General features: G+C 38.3%; 1 protein-coding gene across 1 annotated transcript; it reads right to left on the bottom strand.

Annotated features, from left to right (window-relative positions):
- LOC131546681 (uncharacterized) lies at nt 1–22,688 on the bottom strand. The gene is made up of 5 exons (XM_058786451.1): nt 22,554–22,688; nt 17,954–18,047; nt 17,362–17,459; nt 17,085–17,223; nt 1–190 (listed from the first exon to the last, which is right to left on the bottom strand). Exons 1-5 carry the CDS (start codon nt 22,645–22,647, stop codon nt 1–3), a joined length of 615 nt encoding a protein of 204 aa, XP_058642434.1. The 5' UTR covers nt 22,648–22,688.
- Between the last annotated feature and the right edge of the window lie 1,965 nt (nt 22,689–24,653).

Below are 24,653 nucleotides of genomic sequence, written 5' to 3'. Positions count from 1 at the left end.
CTACTTGCGGTTCTGCTCCGATTCCGGGAACACTCCATTGCAGTCAGCAGTGACATACGTGGGATGTTCCACCAGGTCCGGTTGCTCCCAGAGGACAGACCATTGCTGCGTTTTCTCTGGCGAGAACTCAAAATACAAGAACAACCTTCCCTTTGGGACCACATGCAGTCCCTGTTGCGCAGTGTATGCCCTTCAAAAGCATGTCTCAGATCACAGTGAACCTGGAGAAGATGTCAGACATTCTGTCATGAAGTCCTTTTATGTCGCTAACTGTCTGCAAAGCTTCACTACAACAGAAGAAGCCAAAAAATTTGTTGACAAAATCCAGGCCCTATTGGCAGATGGTGGTTTTGAATTGAGACAGTGGTCTAGTAACCACTGTGGTCAATTGTTTGTTTTACTGAATATTCATCATGTATATTCATATTTACTCTTCATTTTCTGTTTTATAGAAAAACCACATAACCCTTGTAATTCTCTGAGTTGTTGTGGTGACAAATAAATGGGTTACTCCCATATTTCAAACATCTTTGACTAAGTCTCTTACCGGACACCCTGTGGCGGGTTTCAAACCTAACCAGCAATTTAATAAATGAGAATTTGCTATTAAAGCTAACTCATTTTTACACTGTAAGTGTCAAACTTATTTCAGTCTTTCCAATTTTTTGGACTTTACTTTCCTATTTTGTATACACTTTGTTGTGGTTTTAATGTTACTATTTTTAATATTTAACTGTTTAACTGTGTCATGTACAAAGAAAAGCACCTAATTAAAAAAATTACAAGACTGCATAATGGTGACATTAGGTTATTTATTGAGCAGTGACGTGTGATGCATACAACTTTTATATAACAATTATTAAGATAAAACTACAAAAAAAAAAGTTGGTTAACGAAATGTTGCATTATATATTTATCTACAATGTTAACATATACAAACTATTTATTTATAAAAGTAAGACAGTCTAATACTTAGCTTTGTACAGTCTAGATCATGGAAAAAAGCATCATCTGCCTCTCTGAAGCCCACATAGGACCTGGACTGGGATGGGTATCTCACCCTTATGGCGTGAACAACACAGGAGAGAAGAACCTTCCTGTTGCCTCTTCTTAGCTTTTCACCTTTTAACATCCATTCAAGCACAAGTCGGTATGCCACCAATCTGAGCTGACTGTAAAACAAATGCATATAGTGAGTAACACTGCTGGGCCACACACACAACACTATATTATTTATATAAAATGATACTTACTCCACAGACAGTGTACCACCAGGTCCTTCAGGCCTTGGTCGACACCTCCAGTTTATACGAGGTAAGGAGAATACCACCTTGAGTACAGTTCGGCTCAACAAAGGCATCAATCCTTCGTGTTGTGTTAAAATAGCGCTCAGTCCTCTCGTCGGCAGCATCAAGAAGATCCAAAGGTGTCATTTCAATTGCCCATTCATTGCAGCAAACACTCTCTACCTCTGTTTGCATTGCTTGGCATCTTCCGCAAGAGCACCACCACGTCTCCTGAACTCTCTTTCTACCTACATCTACAGTTTGTGCCGCTGTACTGACATTTTATCCTACCCATCAGATTTTCCTACCAGGGCTTACTGCGCATGCGCAAATCAATATTGTGTCTTTTTTTCATGCTGAACAACAATATTTAATGTATCTGCATTACTGTACAAAACACAAAACACAACAAAAAATTAAAAAATGCAAATACAGTAATTATGTTTTATATTAGCGGGATACAGCTACCGGAAACCAACAATAAATATTTTTTCTACCTATTAGATTGTGTTTGATTAATGCATTATTAATATATATATTCAGAGTGACCCTGACTATCACTGTCTTCATTTTCAATGCATTTTACTGTATAGTTTTGGAGAAAACTAAAAGCAAACTCACCACACACAACAAAATGCGTCCTAGCACTTGCACTGTGTCCCATTTTCCAACACTCATAAAAAGTGTTCCTTTATAGGTTAGCTCATTCTTTCAATTGATATGTATTCCGAGTGACCCTGACTATCACTCTATTAATTTTAAAGGCATTTTACTGTATAGTTTTGGAGAAAATTAAAAGCAAACTCACCACAAACATCAAAATCTATTGTTGCACTTGGATTGTTTCTGTATATTCAAACACTCATAAAAAGTGTTCCTTTATAGGTTAGCTCAATCTTTCAATTGATATATATTCAGAGTGACCCTGACTATCACTGTGGTCATTGTCAAGTCATTTTACTGTATAGTTTTGGAGAAAACTAAAAGCAAACTCGCCCCACACAACAAAATGTGTCCTAGCACTTACACTGTGTCCCATATTCTAACACTTATAAAAAGTGTTCCTTTATAGGTTAGCTCATTCTTTCAATTGATATATATCCAGAGTGACCCTGACTATCACTGTGGTCATTGTCAAGTCATTTTACTGTATAGTTTTGGAGAAAATTCTATATTCCTATAAAGGAACACTTTTTATGAGTGTTTGAATATACTGAAATAATCCAAGTGCAAGAATGTTTGGGGTGATGTTGCCTTTAATTTTCTCTGAAACTGTACAGTAAATTGACTTGAAAATGAATACATTGATAGTCAGGATCAAATATTAATTGAAGGAATGAGCTAACCTGTTAAGAAAAGCTTTTTATGAGTGTTTGAAAATTATATATATATATATATATATATATATATATACTGTACATAATAATTAATCTATACTGTACATAATACATATATACTGTACATACACAAACACAAACATTAAAATAAAAAAATAACAATGAATAAACAACATTAATATTGACATTTATTAACATTAATATGATAATTAATGCACAGTACAAACGTTTATGTACAAAAATAATGTATTTGCAAACATATTAATAAAAAATAAACATAAAAAAATCAAAAGTGTAAAGGAAACGCCGGTATGACCATAGACATATAAATACCTAGACGCCTTATTGGCCGCTTCGGTCCGTTGCTGCAATACGTCAACACGTCCGCCATGTTTGTGAGGGCAAGACTGCCTTAAAAACAAATGGAGGTAAACAGGGGAGCTGCGGTTTTTTCGGGATAAAAACACGATAACGTTTACATTTATCAACCAATTTCAGTGGTTTGTGATCTACATGGAGTTAAAAATAACTCTGCCTCCAATTATTCAGTTAGGCTTGGAAAATTAATAATTTTCTTAAGAAATTGTAAAAGCTCACACTCGTGTTGATTTGGTTGATTTTTTCGGTTAACAATTCTAATATTGATGTAGTATAACTGACATGTACATGTAATGTAATTTTAATGTACATTAAATGAAATTAAGTTGTTTCATTGCTTTCTCTGTCTTCAACCCCAACATTTGAGCTTTTCTCGTGCTAGGTCAGAACACAGCTCGTTCCCTTTGAAATACTGAGGGGGGAAACAAATCGAAATAATACATCTTTAAGTACTAATAATTTACAATCATTGAGAAAATTTAATAAAACCAGCGAATACAAATCAAAAAGGGACACACTGGTAGTCTGCTTTCTATTTTCATAGCACTCTATAGGCTACAGATAAAACCTCTACAAGCAATAACAAATATAACTGATAATTCTTTATGGATCCAGTAAAACTTACAGTTACAGTGGTGAACTAATATGCACTGATGCACAGTAAAAATATAGTAAAAGTGATATGTAACATTAAAATGTATATGTAGTACAAGTTGTAGTAAAGTGAATAATATTAAAAGCAAGTACAACAGCACAATAACATAACTGATATAATAGATTTATAATAGCACAAATTATATGTGTAATACAATAACAAATAAATGAATAACAATAGATAGCAAGTAGAATATGTAATATCAAGGGTGGAATAATACAGAATAGTCAATAATGAAGAATAAATTAATAGTAAATTATAAATAATCGTGAAAAGTAGTTTTATAATGGTATTTGTATAATAATTATTAAACAAAGACAACTAATGACAAGCAAAAAATTGTGGTCATGAATTCCAAATTGTTTAATTAATGAGTTCCTTGAGTATTTTATATATATATATATATATATATATATATATATATTAATTGTGACAACAAAACCTGACTAATAAAGACTAATTCTCCACTGCTTCCCTCAAGATTTTCCTATATTTTCTAATGAGGTTTTCAATGAATGAGTAAAATAATGTAAACAACTTGACAAAGCTTGACATTTTGCTCTACAATGCAAATTACACACATCCATGCAGAAAACACATTTTGAAGCAGTCGTTTATTTTTCAATATATGTTACTACATAGGAATGTTTGGGGTGTGAGTGTGTGCAGTTTACGTTGTACAACAAAATGTCAAAGTATAGTTATGCTTAACACAGACCAGAATATGACATGCCCCCAAAAAACTTTCTATTATTCAAAATTAATAATCATTATTACAACATAAAGAGCAATAATAAACAATGATTTTGTCATGATATTGCAGCTTCACTCACTAAGGAGTTCCTGTGTTTCTCATTTCTAGGCTATTTACATTATGCAGTTTTGTGTAAATGCACATACAGTAGTACATGATCAGCATTAAACAGCCTGTGTAAATAATTTAAAATGCAGTCTATAGTATTGTGATTGACTGAAGAAACTGGTTATTTTAAATATTTGACAAAATGACAGAAACATTTAATAAGGTAATTATATTGTTATAAAAATGAACCTAACAAAAGGTTAAAAAATGCTCCTGGAAGTCTGTTCCGGGGACAGAGAGAGTGGTTTGAATATGACCAGGGTCATTCTGGCCATTCATTCAGGAATATTCTGGGTTTTAACGAGTACAAATACAGCATTAGGCTGTGGAGGTGTAGCCTAGTCTCTAGGAAATGTAGTGAAAAATGCTTTCTTCAGCTTTCCTTAAGGCTTGCTTTGTCCTGTTTGCAGTTGACTAAAATTGAAAAAAACAAATAATTTATATAATCAGTCCACAGTTTTATGATAAGCTATGAAATCCTTATAATCTAGTGATGATAAACTTACTCTTTGTAAATGAGAAGTGAAATTAAAGAGAGATGCTTTAGCTCCATCCCTATCCTGACAGTCTGACACGGTCTTGTCAAAGTGCTCACTGTATATATTGTGCTCATAACACAATTTAGTTTATGATATGAACTACAATATAAGTTAAAACTTAATAAGAATTAATTTAAACTTTGATTTCTTATAAATACTGACTAACGCATCGTTTCGCTTCAGAAGTCCTTTATTAACACCCCAGGGCCATGTGGAGTAGTTTTGCGATGGATGGGTACTTTTTTTCGGATTCAGAAACAGGGGCACCGTTCACTGCAATTATACAGATTTTAACAGTCAGGACAATGTTGAATATAACTCCGAATGTGTTCATCTGAAAGAGGAATGTCTGACACGCCTAGGATGCCCTGAGGGTGAGTAAATATTTGGCTAATTTTCATTAACAACATCTTGGATCCTTTTCAGTCTGCTTTTAAGGCTAAGCACAGTACTGACTCTGCTCTAGTAAGAGTGACAAATGATCTTGTTATCGGTTGACTCTGGAAACTGTGCAGTTCTTGTTTTGTTGGATTTAAGCGCAGCCTTTGACACTGTGGACCATTGCATTCTGTTAAAAAGATTAAATCATGAGGCAGGCTTCTGCGATGCTGCCTTAGACTGGTTTGAGTCTTATCTTTCAAAGAGGAGTATATCTGTCACGAATCCTGTCCATGCACTTCCGTTCACTCCCCACCAGAGGTCACCCGCTCATCACATGGACTCTTGCACTGCACTACACTACCGTTGCATTTCACCAGACTACAATTCCCATCATTCATTGCACTGACAACACGCGCACACAGCTCATGGCACTGATCACACACAGCTGTCACAGATTACACATTGCACTGATTACTTGCCTTATTTAAACCCTGGACTTTCTTTCCCTAACTGCAGAGTATTGTATGCATTATCGCTGCCCTACAGAGCCCCGTTAGTTTTCCTAGTCTTGCCTTGCCTTGGTCGGATTGTGTTTTCCCCTGCCTGGACTATCACTGACGTTTTGGATTACCTCTCCTGTCTAGCCCCTTTGGATACTGTTCGCTGATCGTCGACCCACGTTTGTCTTTGTTTTCTCTTTGTCTCGCCCATGTTATACCTTTATGCTCTACCTTAACCTCTTGTCTAGACGACATTTGTCCTCTCTCCTCTAGGCCAGCACGGGCTGCTCCTTCCAACCCCTGGTTATCCGAGGTTCTTCGTGAACATTGGACTACACTCAGAGCGGCAGAGAGAAAATGGTGCAAATCAAACGATCTGTCGGACCTCAGTAGGTACCAGTCTTTGCTCACATCCTTCTCTGCTAAAGTCCACACTGCCAAATCCTCACATTTCCGCAACAAGATCGACAGCGCTCCAGACATGCATAATCTCTTCAGAACATTTAATTCCCTCCTCTGTCCCCCTCCACCTCCTCCCACCACCTCTATTACAGCTGATGACTTTGCCACTTTCTTTACAGACAAAACTAGACCGATCAGTGGTCAGTTCTCACCTCCACGCACACAGGACCCTCAACCTACCACATCCACTGCTAAAACTCCCATCTTCTCTTTCTGTCCCCTCACTGAAGCTGAAGTATCCAAGCTTCTCCTCTCCAACCATCCTACAACATGTCCTCTTGACCCAATCCCCTCACATCTTCTCCAAGCAATCTCACCCACACTCTTACCTGCACTCACACACATCATCAACACATCCCTCCTCACAGGCAACTTCCCCACTACGTTCAAGCAGGCTCGGGTAACCCCACTGCTCAAAAAACCTACATTAAACGCTTCTCTTATAGAAAACTACAGACCTGTCTCTCTCCTTCCGTTCATAGCGAAAACACTTGAACGAGTTGTCTTCAACCAAGTCTCACTGTTTCTTTCACAGAACGACAAACTGGATGTTAAACAGTCAGGTTTCAGGAGGGGCCATTCAACTGAGACTGCGCTTCTCTCGGTCACTGAAGCCCTGCGAATTGAAAAAGCCCATTCCAAATCATCAGTCCTCATTCTGCTGGATCTATCTGCAGCGTTTGACACTGTCAATCATCAGATACTCCTCTCCACTCTCTCATCACTGGGCATCACTGGCATTCCACTTCGCTGGTTTGAATCCTATCTCACTGGTAGGTCTTTCAGGGTGGCCTGGGGAGGGGAGGTATCCAAAGCACATCAACTGGTCACTGGGGTTCCTCAGGGATCAGTTCTTGGACCCCTCCTCTTCTCCACATACACTACATCACTGGGTCCCATCATCCAGGCACATGGATTCTCATACCATTGCTACACTGATGACACACAGCTCTATCTCTCTTTTCAACCAGATGATCCAACGGTAGCTGCGCGGATCTCAGGCTGCCTGGCGGACATCTCGGCATGGATGAAAGAACATCACCTGCAGCTCAACCTGGCAAAGACTGAGCTTCTTGTCCTCCCTGCCACTCCGACTCTACAGCATGACTTCACGATCCAGTTAGGTTCATCAACAATAACCCCATCAACTTCGGTCAGAAATCTTGGTGTAATCTTTGATGATCAGCTGACCTTCAAAGACCACATTGCAAAGACTGCTCGATCTTGCAGGTTCGCACTATACAACATCAGAAAGATCAGGCCCTTTCTGACAGAGCATGCTGCACAACTTCTTGTCCAGGCCCTTGTCATTTCTAGGCTGGACTATTGCAATGCTCTTCTGGCTGGACTTCCATCAAACACAGTCAAACCTCTACAAATGATTCAGAATGCAGCGGCACGACTGGTCTTCAACAAGCCCAAAAGAGCCCATGTTACACCTCTCTTTATCTCCCTGCACTGCCCACCAGTCGCGGCTCGCATCAAGTTCAAGACACTGATGCTTGCATATAGAACAACCACTGACTCAGCACCCGTGTACTTGCACTCTCTATTAACAAGCTACATCCCCTCCAGAAATCTGAGATCTGCTAGTGAGCGACGCCTCGTGGTACCATCACAGAGAGGCTCAAAATCACTCTCCAGAACATTCTCGTTCATCATTCCTGGCTGGTGGAATGATCTTCCCACCCCTATCCGGAATGCTGGATCCCTGTCAATCTTCAAGCAACAACTGAAAACTCATCTCTTTCGACGGCACTTGACTTCATCCTAAACTTAAAAAAATAAATAAATAAATAAAAAAAATTATCTTTACTTATTCCTTCCTTTTGGTAGTTTGTATTTATTTGAACAATGCCTGAGACTTGGTGTTGCAAGCACTTCGTCTGTCTGATTGCCTCTTCAAGATGAATCGCTTTATGTATTCCCCAGTTGTAAGTCGCTTTGGATAAAAGCGTCTGCAAAATGACTAAATGTAAAATACCTGTTTGCCATTGTTCGACCCTGCCTGTTATGACCACGTCTCTGCTCAATAAAAGTCTGCATATGGATCCGCACGTCTCGTCAGCCCCGTAACAATATCTGTAGAAATTGGTGAATTTTCATCATCCACTGTGCCAATCACCTGTGGAGTGCCACAAGGTTCAATTTTGGGTCCAGTTCTATTTTCTCTTTACATGCTTCCCTTGCGCTCGATTTGTGAGCGTCATAAGATCTCATATCACATCTATGCAGATAATACCCAGCTCTATTTACCATTAGATTCTGGTAGTGATTCTGTTTCTTCTCTGCTGGCATGTCTAAAGGATATTAAAGAATGGATGGATGAGAATGTTCTTCAGTTGAATGAAAATAAGACCGAGGTTATCCTGTTTGGCTCCAAACCGCAGATTGACAAATACAGTGCTTTCTTGGGACATCTTCAGTCACACAATCACTCCTATGTTAAAAACTTGGGGGTTATCTTTGATTCCAATTTGAAGTTTGACAAACAAATAAATTCAGTGGTCAGGGCCAGCTTTTTCCAGCTAAAGCGACTTTGAAAGTTAAAGCTCCTTCTCACTTTTAAGGATTTGGAGACAATTATTCATGCTTTTATCCCCTCAAGACTTGATTACTGTAATGCCTTGTATGCTGGAATCAGTCAGTCATTACTCTTACGATTACGGATAGTCCAAAATCGTTTCCTGACTGGGACAAAAAAGAGGGAACATATTTCACCTATGCAGGCTTCTCTCCATTGGCTCCCTGTGAAACAAATAATTGATTTCAAGGTTCTAACTTATGTGTTTAAAGCTCTACATGGACTTGCCCCTATTTATATATCAGAACTTTTAAGTTTTTATTCTCCTCAGAGATCCCTTAGATCTTCAGCCCAACTGTTATTAAATGTCCCAAAATCTTGTTTGAAAACAAAAGGCGACAGGTCTTTTTATGCTCCAAAACTCTGGAACACACTACCCTTAACTATTAGAGCTTCTCCTACATTAAGCCTTTTTAAAGCATCAATCAAAACCTACCTTTTTTCTCAGGCTTACTCATAACTTGCCATTATATTATCTTGTCAAGATTATTTTGGTGGACAAAACGTGTAAGTTTCATGAATTATGGTTGAACACAGAGCTTATTTTTTGCGATAATCCAAAAGCCTATGGGAAAATCCTATTGGCTTTTTGTCGAAGGAACCAGTTTCATGCTTACCGCCGATCCGCCTACAAAGTGACGTCATAGTTCCCCCACTCTATTGTGTTCATTTTCAGTAGGTAATATAAATAGAGAAAGATGGATTATGGCAGCCAGAAGAGGGATGGCAAATTTACGGTTATTTTTTTCTGGTAGAAATCCAATGGCAGTAGCCTAGTGCATATTTTGTAATTAATTAATTCACGCACGCACTCACTCATTAATTCATTATTTATTTATTTAATCATTCAATGCCCATGTATAATAAAACACAAGATATTATTAAATAACATTTTTTAAAAATAAATATATTTTAGGCCCCTGTTTGTCACAATATTTAAATTCTCACTCCCGTGCAAAGCCCGCGAAAGCACCTGGCAGTGGGCATATAAGCAGTCAGTGCCCACCACGCGCATAACGGACGTCCCCTTCTGAGATAAAGTTGTCCTGAGGTAAAGTATTTACTAATTTATTTATTTATATTACCTTTAAAAAATATATAATATCAATGGCATTTAAAAAGTGACGTAAGTAAATAAAAAATACTAAAACATAATAATTTTATTACTAGGAGACAGTGTGAGAGAACATTTCGTTTTTCTCAGGCTAAATTAAAAAAATTGCCGCAAACCCATTAAACTGCCTAAAAAAAAGTTGAAGGGCTGCCTTTTGTGAGTGATTTTAAATCACATCATCTCTCAAAATCATACATACGTATAATAATGCTGTTAAATGCTATTTACCATTTTATTTCTTTGTCAATAGTTGTTGTTTTTATATCTTTAGTTAAACAGTAATATGCCTCTTAATGTGTCCCTCTATATAGTCTCTTCCTCAGTGATTGGGATTGTTGTTGCTGCTGCATCAGCTGTTCTTCTTGCTGTTGTTCTCTGGGTAATTTGTAGAAAAAGAGCTGGTGAGTTTTTAGGGTTTTCCCCTGTTTTCTAACAACAGACAAACATTTCAAAGCATGTGACTTTAAGATAAATGTGTAGTGTAAATGTTTTGACAGAACTCCTCTGATAAGTGAAGAGAAAACAATGAGATCACGGAATATAATTAATTCAAGCCTATATATAAAAATAATTTATTGTCCCGTTAGGGTGATATCCATTTAATGATTTTAACAAATATTATCATTTAAATTCATTATGTTGTTAGAATTGCTTATTGTTTTATACTACGATATTCTGAGATGCAAATATTATCTGCCACTATTAGCACTAAGTAAGGGACAATGTACATCCAGCCAATTCACAAAATAAACCCAACAAGGCGATCAGGACACTACTTGCCACATTTGAGTTGAAATATTTGATCAACTCTTAAGAGCAAAGCTTCCACAAAGAAAAATAGTTCCTAACAGATGGCTCTGAGCCTAGACAAAGTTCAGAAAAGATGGATATTTAAGACATAATGAGCCGTCGTATCACACCACAGCCTTAAATACCCAGATGAGCGATCAGAGTCAAGACCAATCAGAATCAAGTATTCCAGAGAGCCATGTGATGAGAATCTAAATTCCTTAAAAAAATCAATAAAAAAAAACAACTAGAAAATCTATTTTCACTTTCAATTTTCAGGTTAGATAAAATATGGATTGATGGCGCAAAAATATAAATTGCGTGTGTGCGTCATAATGATTTTCTAACAACATAAAACAAAATAACATCAGAAAAAATATCTGTCCTGCCTGTTGCTACTGAAAAAAAAAGTGTCCCAATGTACAGTTGGCCAGGGTCCTTAGCAGTGCTAAGATTTGTGTACACAATATAGGTACCGACTATATAGATAACCTATTCCTAATATTAACTTATTCCTAATATTCAGATAACCTATTTCTAATATTCCTATTTTTCAGAAAACAGAAGAGTGACTAATGACTCTGTGGTAAGTAAAAGCCAAAGAACCGTGAGGTTGTCCCATAAGCTGTAATATGTGAACTCTTATTAGTCACGTTAGTTAAAGCATCAGCTAGATTTCTTGTCTAAAGTTCACAGATAAGAATAATGGAACCAGTGATTCAGTCAGCAGTTCCATTCATCTTACTCCCAGCACTAATGTAAGTGAACAATATGATTCATCTTCAATCATTTGTGTATATTTTTATATTTGTTTTTGACAATTGCTGTGGTGATTTTCATGTGGGCCATATTGTACTGAAACAGTCTCTTCAGCTGACTGGCTGGAGCTGCACTGACAGGTCATGTGACCAGCCGCTCCTGGCCAGTGGCAACAACTACTGTATGAATACAGATTTACCATTTAGCATTATGCAATATTTGCATTTATATGGTTTATTAAATGGTTTACAGGCAAAAGAGAAAGTCTGGCAGATAACAGTGCTTGTCTGTGTGTTTTACTGTACAGGTATGTTAATACTTAAAATTAAAATTGGCATTTAAGAAACACTGTAATGCTGTTTTGAATTATTTTCATATAATGACATGTTACTTGACTAATTAATTATTATTGTTTATACTTTTTATTATTATATGTGTATGCATGTTGTAAAGTGTGTGTTGCTCTTTCCTGCAATGCCACTAGAGAGGAGAGGCAAAAGAGAAAGTCTGGCAGATAACAGTGCTTGTCTGTGTGTTTTACTGTACATAAAGGAGAGAGAGAGAAGGCGCTGCAATTAAATCACCTTTGGCACAACCAGATTTGTGTGGAAAATCTTTTATTATTAACATCAAAATAACACAACGCAGAGGAACAACTGCTACATCTGCATACATCCAGATCTTATGTTCGTCGTCTTTAATAATGATCGCTTTTATCTCTGGATCCTCTCTTATTGCTTGAGCCAGAGATTCAATAAATAATGCAAAAAGAAAGAGACTTAGGGGACATCCTTGATGTGTCCCTCTTTCCAGGCTGATTGTTTTAGATAAATGTCCATTGATCTTAATCCTAGCTGTTGGTGAGGAGTATAACATTTTAATACAATTAATACCAACCTGGTCTCATGGCATTTACGTACCTGGGTGCACTTTTTATCGTGCCATGAAATACGTACCAATAAGTACATATCACTGCAGTTTCCAAAATAAATGAACATTTTCACACAAATGTACAGAGTTGCGATTAATAAAGCGTAATTTTGGCACAATTACTTGAAGAATATCATGCTATGACTTCAAAACAATATTAATGTGCTGGGAGATTTGAAAAGTGATGCTTTCGAACGTTAACATCGCACACATCCAGCGTTATATCTATGGGTTTTCATCGCTGATAAGTTTGTTCGGTAGCTCACGGAGTACGGAGACGGACTTAGGAGACGAGAAGCACCGGTTAGAATCCCGTGTAACTACGGTTTGACAAAGCAGTTAAAATCTGCGTAAAAGGAAGTTCAAATGGCACAGTTGTATCAGTTTTTATATCAGTTTTGCATTTGTTAACACTATCGGGTAGGTTTAGGCCTGGATCTGGTGTAGGGCGTGTTGAAAATATTAAATCCAGCCCTAAACCTACCCGATAGTCCCCGGATATTTGAATTCTGAACCGTCGCAATACGTATCTGAAGCAACATAATAAAAAAACAGCAATACGTACCAATATCTACGTAATAAAAACGTGCCAGGGTTTACATATTGAACCTGTGTTTTAGCGCCACTCAGTGGACATTTCTATTTGAAACTGCGGCGAAACGTGTAGCAAGGTACGTAAAACGGTGTCGCACAAAAAGTGCGCAGAGGTACGAATTTCTATGAGACCAGGTTGCTTAATACAATTTTCATTAAAGCTGAATCTTGCCAGTACCTGATACAAATAATCCCATCCAACAGAGTCGAATGCTTTCTCAGCATCTAGACTCAATAAGACCGTGCTTGTATTTTCTCATTATTTGTAGCGTTTTCCTTAAATTATTCTATGTCTGTCTATTTTGTATAAATCCAGTTTGGTCTAAATCTACCAAGTCAGAAATAATACCCTCCAGTCTCTTAGATAAGATAGAAGCAAATAATTTATAGTCCACATTTATGACCAATATTGATCTATATGAGCTACAATCATTCGCATCCTTCCCTTCCTGTGGGATGACCAAAATAACTGCTTTTTTCCAAGATTGTGGGATTTCCCCACCTCTCAGTATATAATTAAAGCAGTTAAGCAGTATGGGTGTTATTTAGGCTCTGAATGTCTTATAAAATTCAGACAGAAAACAGTCTATTCCTGGTGCTTTATTCGCTTTAAGCCTTGATATTGTGCTATCTAGTCCGACGTTATTTCGGCCGTTAGTTCTTCATTCTGTTTTTCCCCTATTAACGGTAGGTCCAGTGAATCTAAAAAACATTTTAAGGTTAGGTTATCTGCCCTGGTTGGTTGGGTATATAGATCTTTGTAAAATAATTAAAAAGATCAGTACAACCACACACAGCTAAACGTCCCATCTTTTCTCTGGGGTAAGTCCATGGAAGAAACTGCAAGACAAGCCCTTGTGGTCGAAAACCATCAAGACTTCAGTGTAAGTTCCTGTGGCATAGTGGTGAGGCCTTCTGAGCAGTGGCGTGCACAGATGCTAGGGGTGGGCGATATGGCAAAAATATCACAATTGTTTTAGAAATATCATGATTCACAATATTATCACAATTCTTTGTCATGTTGGATTTTCTATTTTGCAAGCTGTTTGAGCATTACAGCCAAACTAATTTCCCTATTATAAAGACAAAGCCTTTCAAGGTAACAAAATATTAAAAAGTATGGCGGATATTTAGGCCAAAGTGGGTGAAGATAAAAATTGTTGTCATTATTTTATCTTTGTTATTAAAAAATGAGAGCAAAGATACACATTACAAATACACATAATATACAAATAAAATAAACAGTGTTTTATTTTCAGGTAGTCTACAATAGGTGTATTTGGCAGGAGCATTCAAGAAATTGAATGAACAAATATAAAAATAAAACACTATATAGATTGATTCCTATTAAAGCAACTGTATTAAAGTTTTTCAGTCAAGAGTAGTGAGTGATTTTTCTCTTTGTGTTTGGTGTTTTATTAACATTAAAGGAATAATTCACCCCAAAATTAAAATAGGCTAGTGTTTGATTTTTATACCTTCATTTACTCATTCAAAAGTTGTTTTAAACCTGAACGAGTTTCTTCTGCTGAAACTAAATGCTATTTTGAAGAATGTGGAAAACCAAACAGTTGCTGGTCTACAGTGACTTCCATATTTTTTTTTTCCTACTGTTAAAGTCAATGTGGACCAGCAACTGTTTGGTTACCCACATTCTTCAGAATATCTTATTTTGTGTTCAGCACAAAAAAAGAAATTAATACAGGTTTGGGACAACATGTGAGTGAGTAAATAATGACAGAATTACAATTTTAGGGTGAACTATCCCTTTAATGACAGTCGGCAGCATGTTTAGCACTGTCCCTTTAAGACCTGCACGCATCTAATATACAGGCACGCATGCGTTTCTCTCAGCTGTTTACCTTCATTTTAGACATAACCAACTGAGTCTATACATAAACCTGGTGTGTTTTGACAGTATTAGCACAAAACATAACTTAGTTCAGTAATCAGGCGCTGTTTGACAGGCTTTTTAGAGCACGCGCTTTGGGTGTATGTGCTCAGAAAAGGCGCTCGTCAGAACAGAACACTGAGTGAAACGTTTAACCAGTAAGTCTTTGAAGCGAATAAGTGCAGTGTCCCGTGAGAGTATGTGGCGTTGTACAGTATATAGAGATGGCGGCGCCAGAACTGCAGCTGATAGAATGCGCGCTGAAGTACGATACTACGATATTTCTTCAAAAAAGCAAATCGTGGAGACATTTTTATAGTCCACGATCAAAACTCGTCATATCGAACACCCCTACCCTCGGCAGAAATCGCAGACTAGGGGCACCGGACCGCAAGGGCACTTTACCGTCGGACCTCAAAGGGGCAGGGGCTCGAGCCCCCAATTTGAAGAATTCACACCCATACTACTATCAAACCCAACTACATATGTTTGTAAGTGACGTAAGCTACTGTGACTTTGTGTTGTGGACTAGAAATGAGGTTATAGTGCAACGCATCCTTAAAAATGCAGAGTTTCTGCTGGAGAATTTGTCAAAGGCCCAACATGCCTTCATTTCAACTGTGTTGCCTGAGATCCTAACAAGAAGACATGCTTGCGGGCACAGTCAGTCTGCAAAATCTGTGAAAGGCCAGATTTCGGGAGAATGATCAACTGTGCCAGATGTAATTGCCACTTCCATTACAACTGCTCACAGATCAAAAGGAAGTCAGTAACTTGGTTATGTAGAGAATGTCAAAACAACTGATTTTTTTCTTTGTCAATGCCAGAAGTCAAGTGTTGACTAGTGAACTACCGTTTCACTCATGTGTTCTGCTGTATTTCTTGAATGTATTTTGTTGTCTGTATACAGATGCACTTGTTATTGTTTCTTGTTTGTATGCAGATGCACATAAATTAAGACATTTGCAATTCCATTTCATTATAAAAAATAAATTAATCATTAGCTTAAATAAAACAAGTAACAGTAAATGTTACACTCTTCCATAATATGATTTTATTTAATGGAACATGTCCAGAAACAATGTTACATATTTTGACAAAGTGATTGTAAAATAGCATTAATCATTAAATATTTCAAATAAAAAATATCTGCCACCACAGATTCGGGGGTTAATTAAGTCCGTGGTCATTACACGGAATTCTGTGAGCTGTGAGATCATGTTGCAACAGTTTGTAAAATCTTGAAGTTCTTCCACCGACCAATGACTTGTTCAACATGAATCCTAACCCAAGACAGTTGTCTGGATGTGTCTACTTCTTGTGCAGACAGTTGCTTTTTCCCTTTAGTAAAATGAGGGATACGAAGAGAGGCGCGCAAGCTGCAAGCTCTTCCCATATTAAAAATGCCCTATCAGCTAAAACCTCATCCATAGGCTCCAACAGTTCCAGGAAACCTGACTCTTTGGTGATCTGTTCATCAGAAACCCGCCCACCCCACCCTGGAGACAAAAATGAAATTGCCCCAGCAGGTGTGATGGGAATCAAATATTTCAATGTATTATTGTTTTTGTAATTAGACCAGGTCTGGGTCCTTGCAGTCAAATTACTAGGTCGAGCTATAAAAATTTCTGTGCAGTCTATTATGCAGCGGAATTTTTTGAAGTTTCGTTTAAACGTTTTGGGCATATTTTTAAGTATAGCTCCCTTATTTGGCCATTTAATTAATGGCTTGAGGACCATAGACATAACAGAGATCCAGCTCCAATAAATATTTGATACAGTGCTTGTTGTTACATGAAATCTATATGCCAGGTCAGTGTTACTGAGGCCCATCCTTAGTTTCATCAAGACCATCAACAATTGGTCCTCTAGAGGAAGGGCTTGGTGACTTATCTCAATACTGCCACCTAATTTCTTAAGGAGCCATTCAAAGATTACAGAGGTCAGTCCAGTGAAAAAAAGTAATTGTCCAATGCTACTTTTAACATTGCTGTATGAAAATTTGGATTTCTGTAATTCATACCTTAGTTCTTCATTCTCACTGCGTAATTTATAACAGTCCTGCTGCAGGTTGATGTAGTCTTCCTGCAGTTGATGTCTAAAGCAAAGATCATCATATTCCTTTCTCGACACTGGGCGGTCCCCTTCAGCTTCCTCCTCATCTTGAACAGAAAACAAACAGACATACAGAAGTTCAGTGAAAAATGATGACAGCTTTGGAGGGTGTAGCTTGTGGTACCACAGGACTAGTGTATTAGACTGCATTAGCTTTAGCTTTGCGTTTAAGAGATTAATCATACCACTGCAATGATCAATGGTACAGTCTTGTTCCATTTCAGCCATGGAAGAAGCAGGTTGCATGTCAGGGCGTTCATCTCTCCTCCTTTTCCTGTGATACCTAAAGGAAAACAAAAGGAACAATTAGTGCTGTGTGAAACCATTTAATCATTGTCTAGTTAAACTAGGGCTGCACAATATGGCTGTGATATTGAAATGTTATCATAGAATTTACATGAAACAAATGAATTTACATGAACAAGGAATTAAAATGCTGTAATTGTAATCTTTTTAATTAGATATCAGATTCTAAACTCAACAAATGGCCAATGACACCATTGAGGTCTTAGTATCTCCTTGAGGCATGCTTATGCACTGACAAACATCAGACCAATATAATGAGTATTGATTGAATTTAAACAAGGTCCACAGTCCATATAAGACAGAAGGAGAGAAAATACTGTACATGTGACTCAAGAGAGGGCTAGTGAGAGGAGTTCAAAGACATTTTGATAAGGATTAGACTAGGTGGTCTAGACTACTGCGCCCGTTTTCTGGACGTTGCAAGAGAGAAACAGACAAGCCTTATACATAGATCCTTTTTTTTTCCCGTACCTTTCCATTTTTGTCTTAGGTGTCTGGCTTTGTTTTGTGTACACAAACAAGGAGGGCACAAAGTCAGGACTACTGGAATCAAGTGATGCCTCTCCTACAAAAAAGAATTGCACACATTGATTACAACACAATCTACTGTTGTCATAGTGAAAGCGCTAATGTAAAGCTAGTCTGCTATCTGCTAAGTAGCATGCCACAGGTCACAATTAATGCCAGATATCAAACATCACTTAACTATTATAGTCTACAGTTTAACTCTAACGTTGTTGGCACAATGTTGGCGCTAGCCTGCGGCTAACTACTAGCAGCTGGCTACGTCTGTAGCATGACACAAGTCCATGACATTTACAAAACTATTAACCTGCATAGCTTAACGTTATAGGCTAGTGTACAGAAAACTGTTCATGCAATCCAGGCTTTCGAGTTCCAGAAAGGGATGATAAAGGATGATTTTACCTGATATGAAATGAGCACTACAAACATTAGATTAGATTAGATTAGATTAGATTCAACTTTATTGTCATTACACAAGTACAGGTACAGGGCAACGAAATGCAGTTTAGGTCTAACCAGAAGTGCAATAGCAGCAAGTGCAGGATATACAATGGTTGAATAAGTGCAGGACAAGGATATGTACTGAATATATGTATAAATATATATAGAAAGATGGCTATTACTATAAACAGAATTTACAGGTGATATGTACTATCAATATAATATAATATACAGATGGCTATTACTATAAACAAAGTGTAAAAGTGCAGTGGAAGTGATTGCATATTACAATTAGACGTACGGTGCAAAATGCAAATGTAAACATTTGATAATGTAAACAACAGTCGGCAGTGCAAATGAGCATAATCCAGTTTAGATATGGTAGTGCAATATACAAAAGTAAACAGTTGTTACTGTAATAAAAATTTACATTCAGTAGTGCAAATAAGGCAGATGTGAGGTAGGAGAGAAGAGTTAACAATATATGAGGAAGTGGATCAACGGGGGTTAGAGTTCAGTAAAGAGACAGCTCTGGGGAAGAAACTGTTCTTTAGTCTGCTGGTCCTGGTCCGGAGGCACCTGAAACGCCTACCGGAGGGCAGGAGAGAAAACAGTCTGTGGGCTGGGTGAGAGGAGTCCTTAAGGATGCTGCAAGCTCGATGCAGACAGCGTTTCCTCTGGATGTGTTCGATGGCAGGTAGTGGAGTCCCTGTGATGCGCTGGGCAGTTTTCAAAACCCGCTGCAGTGCCTTGCGCTCCGCAACAGAGCAGCTCCCATACCATACTGTGACACAGTTGGTCAGGATGCTTTCTATTGCGCAGCGATAGAAGTTCACCAGGATAGCCGAGGAGAGCTGATTCTTCCTCAGTGTCCTCAGAAAGAAGAGGCGCTGGTGAGCCTTCTTGACCAGGCTGAAGGTGTTGGTTTTCCACAACATGTTCCCCGAGATGTGGATCCCCAGGAACTTGAAACTGGAGACACGCTCAACAGCCATTCCATTGATGTGGATGGTGTCGTGTGTGCCTCTTGACTCCTTCCTGAAGTCCACGATGAGCTCCTTCGTTTTGGTGGTGTTGAGGAGCAGGTTATTTTCAGTGCACCATGTGGCCAGGTGCTGGATCTCCTCCCTATAGGCAGTCTCATCGTTGTTACTGATGAGGCCAATCACCGTAGTGTCGTCTGCAAACTTGACGATGGAATTAGATCCATACACAGGCTTGCAGTCGGAGGTGAAGAGGGAGTAGAGACACAGGCTTAGCACACAGCCCTGTGGTACACCAGTGTTAAGTGTGATGGATGTGGAGCAGGTGAATCCTGATCGAACATTCTGGGGTCTGTTGGTCAGGAAGTCCAAAATCCAGTTACACATTGAGGTATTGATGCCCAGGTCTCCAAGTTTGGCTATTAACTTGGTTGGGATGACAGTGTTGAATGCTGAGCTGACGTCAACAAACAGCATACATGCATAAGTGTTCTTATTGTCCAGGTGAGTGAGCACAGAGTGCAGTGCCATGGAAACGGCATCCTCTGTGCTCCTATTGCTACGGTAGGCAAACTGGTGTGAGTCCAATGTGGATGGTAGAGAGTCTTTTAGGTGTTCCAGGACCAGCCGCTCAAAGCACTTCATAACGATGGGTGTGAGTGCTACAGGGCGGTAGTCATTAGGGCATCTCGGGCTAGAGTGTTTTGGCACTGGCACAATGGAAGTGCATTTAAAGCATGTCGGTACGGCTGCTTGGGCAAGAGACAGATTGAAAATGTCTGTAAAAACCCCAGCGAGCTGCTCCGCACATGCCCTGAGAACACGACCAGGCATGTTGTCTGGTCCAGCAGCCTTGTGCGCGCTGATCCGGCTCAGTGCCTTGCAGACATCTGTGGAGGAGAGTATGATTGGTGGGTTGTCAGCTGAGGGATTGAGCTTGGTGGCAGTTTCTCTGTTGTCTCTTTCAAAGCGAGCATAAAAGTAATTTAGCTCGTTCAGGAAGTTGACATCAGTGGCTGCGGGGGTGGAGTGGGTGGGTTTGTAGTCACTGATGGCCTGAATGCCCTGCCACATGCGTCGAGGGTCAGAGTTGGAAAAGTGTCCCTCTATCTTTAGCTTGTAGCAGTGCTTGGCCTTTTTGATGCCCCTCTTCAGGTTTGCTCTGGATGTGCTGTAGGCTTGTGCATCTCCTGATCTGAAGGCAGCATGAGACCCTGATCTGAAGGCAAACATGAGACTCTTTGATCGTAGCATTGTCCCAGTCTGCCCGTTTAACAGCTTGCAGCCACAGATGTCGTCTATTTTTTTTAAACGGATGAGATCCTGCAGGAATCCTGAAAAACGACTCCAGAACTGGTGCGATTTTCACAGTCCACGACGCAACAAGTAGGCATTTTTTTTCTTGACGAGAAATTCTCTGGTTAACACACAATTCAACGGGATGGAATTAACTTTCTGACCCCGACATGCGCACTGCGAACTGCAAATTTTTCTGTGACGTCAACCGTGAAGGGGTCTATATTCTTGACTATGCATTTATTCGTTTCAAACCACGTATCTTTTTGTAAAATTTTCCATGACAACCCACTAAACATCATAAACCATACATAAAGTGCAAAAGAAAACACTCTCAAATGTTCGATGCACTAGTAGTTTCTAAACTAATTACCAATTAACCAGATATTATCTCCTTTACCTAAATTACCATGACATCTACTACGTTCTCTCATCAAATAGACACTTTACAAAATTTGTTACCGCACCATTTACCATAATAAGCATTTGGTTTGTCCATGTTATCCCCAATCTTAAATTCCATGTTATATTATCAGTCATCAACATTTTTTATCATGGAGGATTAAGACTCCAGTCACTTACCCCACAATCTCGTTATTAGACACAAATGCACTTCGATTTCACTTATCAGTACTTGAAAATCCCGTCCTGACTTGTTGGAAGCTCTGCAACTTTTCCTGTATTCGTTCTTGATCCACTGTTGTGCGGCGTCGATCTGCTGTTTCTAGGATGTGTAGTCCAGGTCTTTGACATTTTCCACAGAAAATCCTCTTTTCTTCAAGTCTTTAGCTGCATCAGCCACATTCTCGTAGATTTTAGTGCCGTTTTCAAAGAGCACTTTTAGTTTAGCTGGGTGTGGGGTTTGGAACCGAATTGCTTTGGTTTTGAGCTCCTTCAGTATCCCCGCGTAGGCCTTTCTTCACCTTGAAATCTCAGAGGGATAGTCGTGGTCGAAATAAATCCTCTTTCCTTCAATTTTAACCTCCTTTTTTCTCCATGCTGTATGCAGCACCTGCTCTTTCACTCTGTGCTCTAAAAAACAGAGCACCAGTGATCTGGGTCATGAGTCGCAGGGAGGCTTTGGAGTGAGCGCTCTATGACATTGCTGTATACCCAGCCTTGTGTCAGTTATCGGCAGTCCCCACTCCGATTTTATAAAACTCGTCACAAACTCCAGCAGATTACTACCCTCAGATCCCTCCGGAATTCCATATAAATGCGGAGGTTATTCCATCTCGAGCGAGCTTCCAAATCGATTAACTTTTCTTGCATCTCCCTTTGTTTCTCCAACACGTCAAGAAATGCGTCACTCGCCACACTGTTCCATTCCTCGATATCAGCTGTATGTTGTTCTACTTCAGTCACTCTGACTGTGGTAGCTTGCAGGTCACCTGAAAGGTCTTTAAATTTCTGGTTAATTTCTTCTCTGAACTCGTTCAACTCCTTCCACATGTCTTCCCGAAGAGCAAGACGAAATTCGTCCATGTCGTCTTTTTCGTACTTCAAGCCTGTTTTGCTTTTACCCCATTTTTGCTTCTCCCCTTCCATGTTCACTTTCCATATAAATTCAATTTACTAAATGTAATTTCTGAGGGGATTTGAATCAATCGAAAGTCATTGTGGCCACAAATACATTCATTGGAATAAGAGAGGAAGGAGGAGTGCAGAACACAAACTCAATCATAAATCATTAATTTCTGACAGACTTCCAGACCCAAACCCTGTAGCGAGATATTTTACCAACTATTATATTCTACCAACTTTAAGGTTGGTTTATCATATTTTCATTGATTTCTGTTTAGGAGCATAAAGATGACGTGACTTACTGTATACTGAGGTTACCACACACTGTACAATCCAAGCCAAAAAGAAGGAGGTGAGTAAAACACTTCCCTGCTCTTCTGTTTCAACTGATGCCATCCATCTTCTCTAATCTGTTTTATTCTTACTTGCAGTTCTTCAAAATCTTGAATTAATTATTAATTGTGGGTTGAAACTTCTCATCAACATTATCAACTTCTTTCCAATCTGCTCAATCAGGTTTATGATGATGATAAAGTGACTTATTCTTCCGTCAGAGGAGCAACAGCTGGACCTCAGGATGACTGCAGTCAACTTCATGCCTCTGTGAACAAGAACCATCACAAATAAGTCAGTTATTAATTATACAATTAGTATCATTTGTAGAGGAACATAAACCTTATATAACTGGATATTTCCATTCAGTGCCATTGTAAATTATTTCTTCTTTCATATAAGCCCACCGGCAACTATAGTTGCCGCAGTTTATTTTTGTCATTTTCCTTTTGTAAGTATTTTTCTATATGTCTCAATGGCATGTAAGCAAACAACCAAAAAAGGATTTCAAGACAAAAAAAAATCTCTAGAATCATCCAAAGAAAACAAATCTTACAAGCGATCTATAGTTTTTTGTATACTTAGTCAAAAGTCCAAGCGGCTGCAAATGACTTGTAAGTATACATATCATGGGGAAATGGGGTATACTATCTTGATAAGTTAATAATTCAAGGTTATTAGTCTTGTTTAGTGCTTTTTGCTTTCATATTATCCCACCTAAAACATAACTTAACCCTTTAGCTGACATCTCTACTGTACAGTAGACCTTAATTTGATAGGGAATAAATCTGTCAAAAGGAGGGGATGAGAGAGCAATCTTTCCACAGCTCTACCGCCCCACCTCTGTGTCTGCTGCAGCAACAGTCAGTCACACAAAAATTCAGTCAGTCACACAAAAGGAAGAATGGAAATATTAAGAGTTAAAGCATGGCATTAATTGTTGTAGATTCTCTTTTTCTCCCTTTTATGATATTATGTCTTGTAAGGGGCAAAATATTGAGGCCCCTTCATCCAGTTTGGATGTGTTTCATTCTAATCGGTCAAGGACCATAATTCTTTTTTTTTGTTTTGTTTTTTGTTTTTTTTTATGACTAGTAGCTTATGATTCCATTATAATGCTGAAATTCAGGCAATTCAAGTAATTAGTTTACATTTATACTAATATATGAAATCACCTACTACAGTAAGCCATTGAAAACTATGGGCCTAAAAATGCGTAATTTTCTTTCAGGTATACATTTTTTGTTATATAGATGTCATTTTTTCTTCATTCTATTTATTTTTATTTTCAATTAAATTTTTGATACACAATGCCCTGTTGGGGCAACTTAATGGCTACACTTTGTTCTTCACTATGTTCCACCACTTTAAGACAAATAGATTTGTTGATTGTTGTGTTTTCATATTCAAGAGATTATAAGCTACACTCTTAAAAATAAAGGTGTTTCATGATGCCATAGAAGAACTTTTTCGTCTAAATGGTTCCATAAAGAACCTTTAACATCTGAAGAACCTTTCTGTTTCACAAACGGTTATTTGTGGCGAAAGAAGGTTCTTCAGATTATAAAACGGTAAGAAAGAGATGGTTCTTTAAATAACCTTTGACTGAAGAACCTTTGACTATGGCATCACTTGAAGAACCTTTTGAAGCACCTTTATTTTTATTTACCTTTATTTAGATTGTAGATGCAGCTTTTTTGGGTTCGCGATAGAATGTTCTTCAACTTTTATACATAGTACATTTGTTTATGAATAAAGACTGATCTGTTGAAAGGAGTTATTTTGAGTTAGATGCCAAATGTTCTCCTCCTATTCAAATTTGACATTGAAGGGGTGCATACAACATATTTGCCCACCGGCAAATTTGCCGCACATTCAAATGATTTTCAAGAAAAAATAAAAAATAAAATAATAATAATAAAAATGGGGAAAATACATGCAGAACATGTTCACATAGGACACTATTAACATTCAGAAAAACATTCAGAAAAATTTGGACACAAATGGGTTAAAGGCATAGTTCACCAATACATTAACATTCTGTCATCATTTGCTCAACCTCACGTGGT

This window comes from Onychostoma macrolepis, chromosome 09 (assembly GCF_012432095.1).
Source record: "Onychostoma macrolepis isolate SWU-2019 chromosome 09, ASM1243209v1, whole genome shotgun sequence".
NCBI classification, from domain to species: Eukaryota; Metazoa; Chordata; class Actinopteri; order Cypriniformes; family Cyprinidae; genus Onychostoma; species Onychostoma macrolepis.
Note: the sequence above shows the minus strand (reverse complement) of the source record. Positions and strands in the feature narration are given on the sequence as shown.

Coding starts and splice junctions, on each gene's coding strand:
- LOC131546681 (XM_058786451.1), bottom strand. CDS start 22,647: ATGGCATCAGTTGAAACAGAAGAGCAGGGAAGTGTTTTACTCACCTCC. Junction 18,048..22,553: donor TGTGGTAACCTCAGTATACA/GTAAGTCACGTC, acceptor TCTTTTTTGTAG/GAGAGGCATCACTTGATTCC. Junction 17,224..17,361: donor TACCATTGATCATTGCAGTG/GTATGATTAATC, acceptor TTTCTGTTCAAG/ATGAGGAGGAAGCTGAAGGG.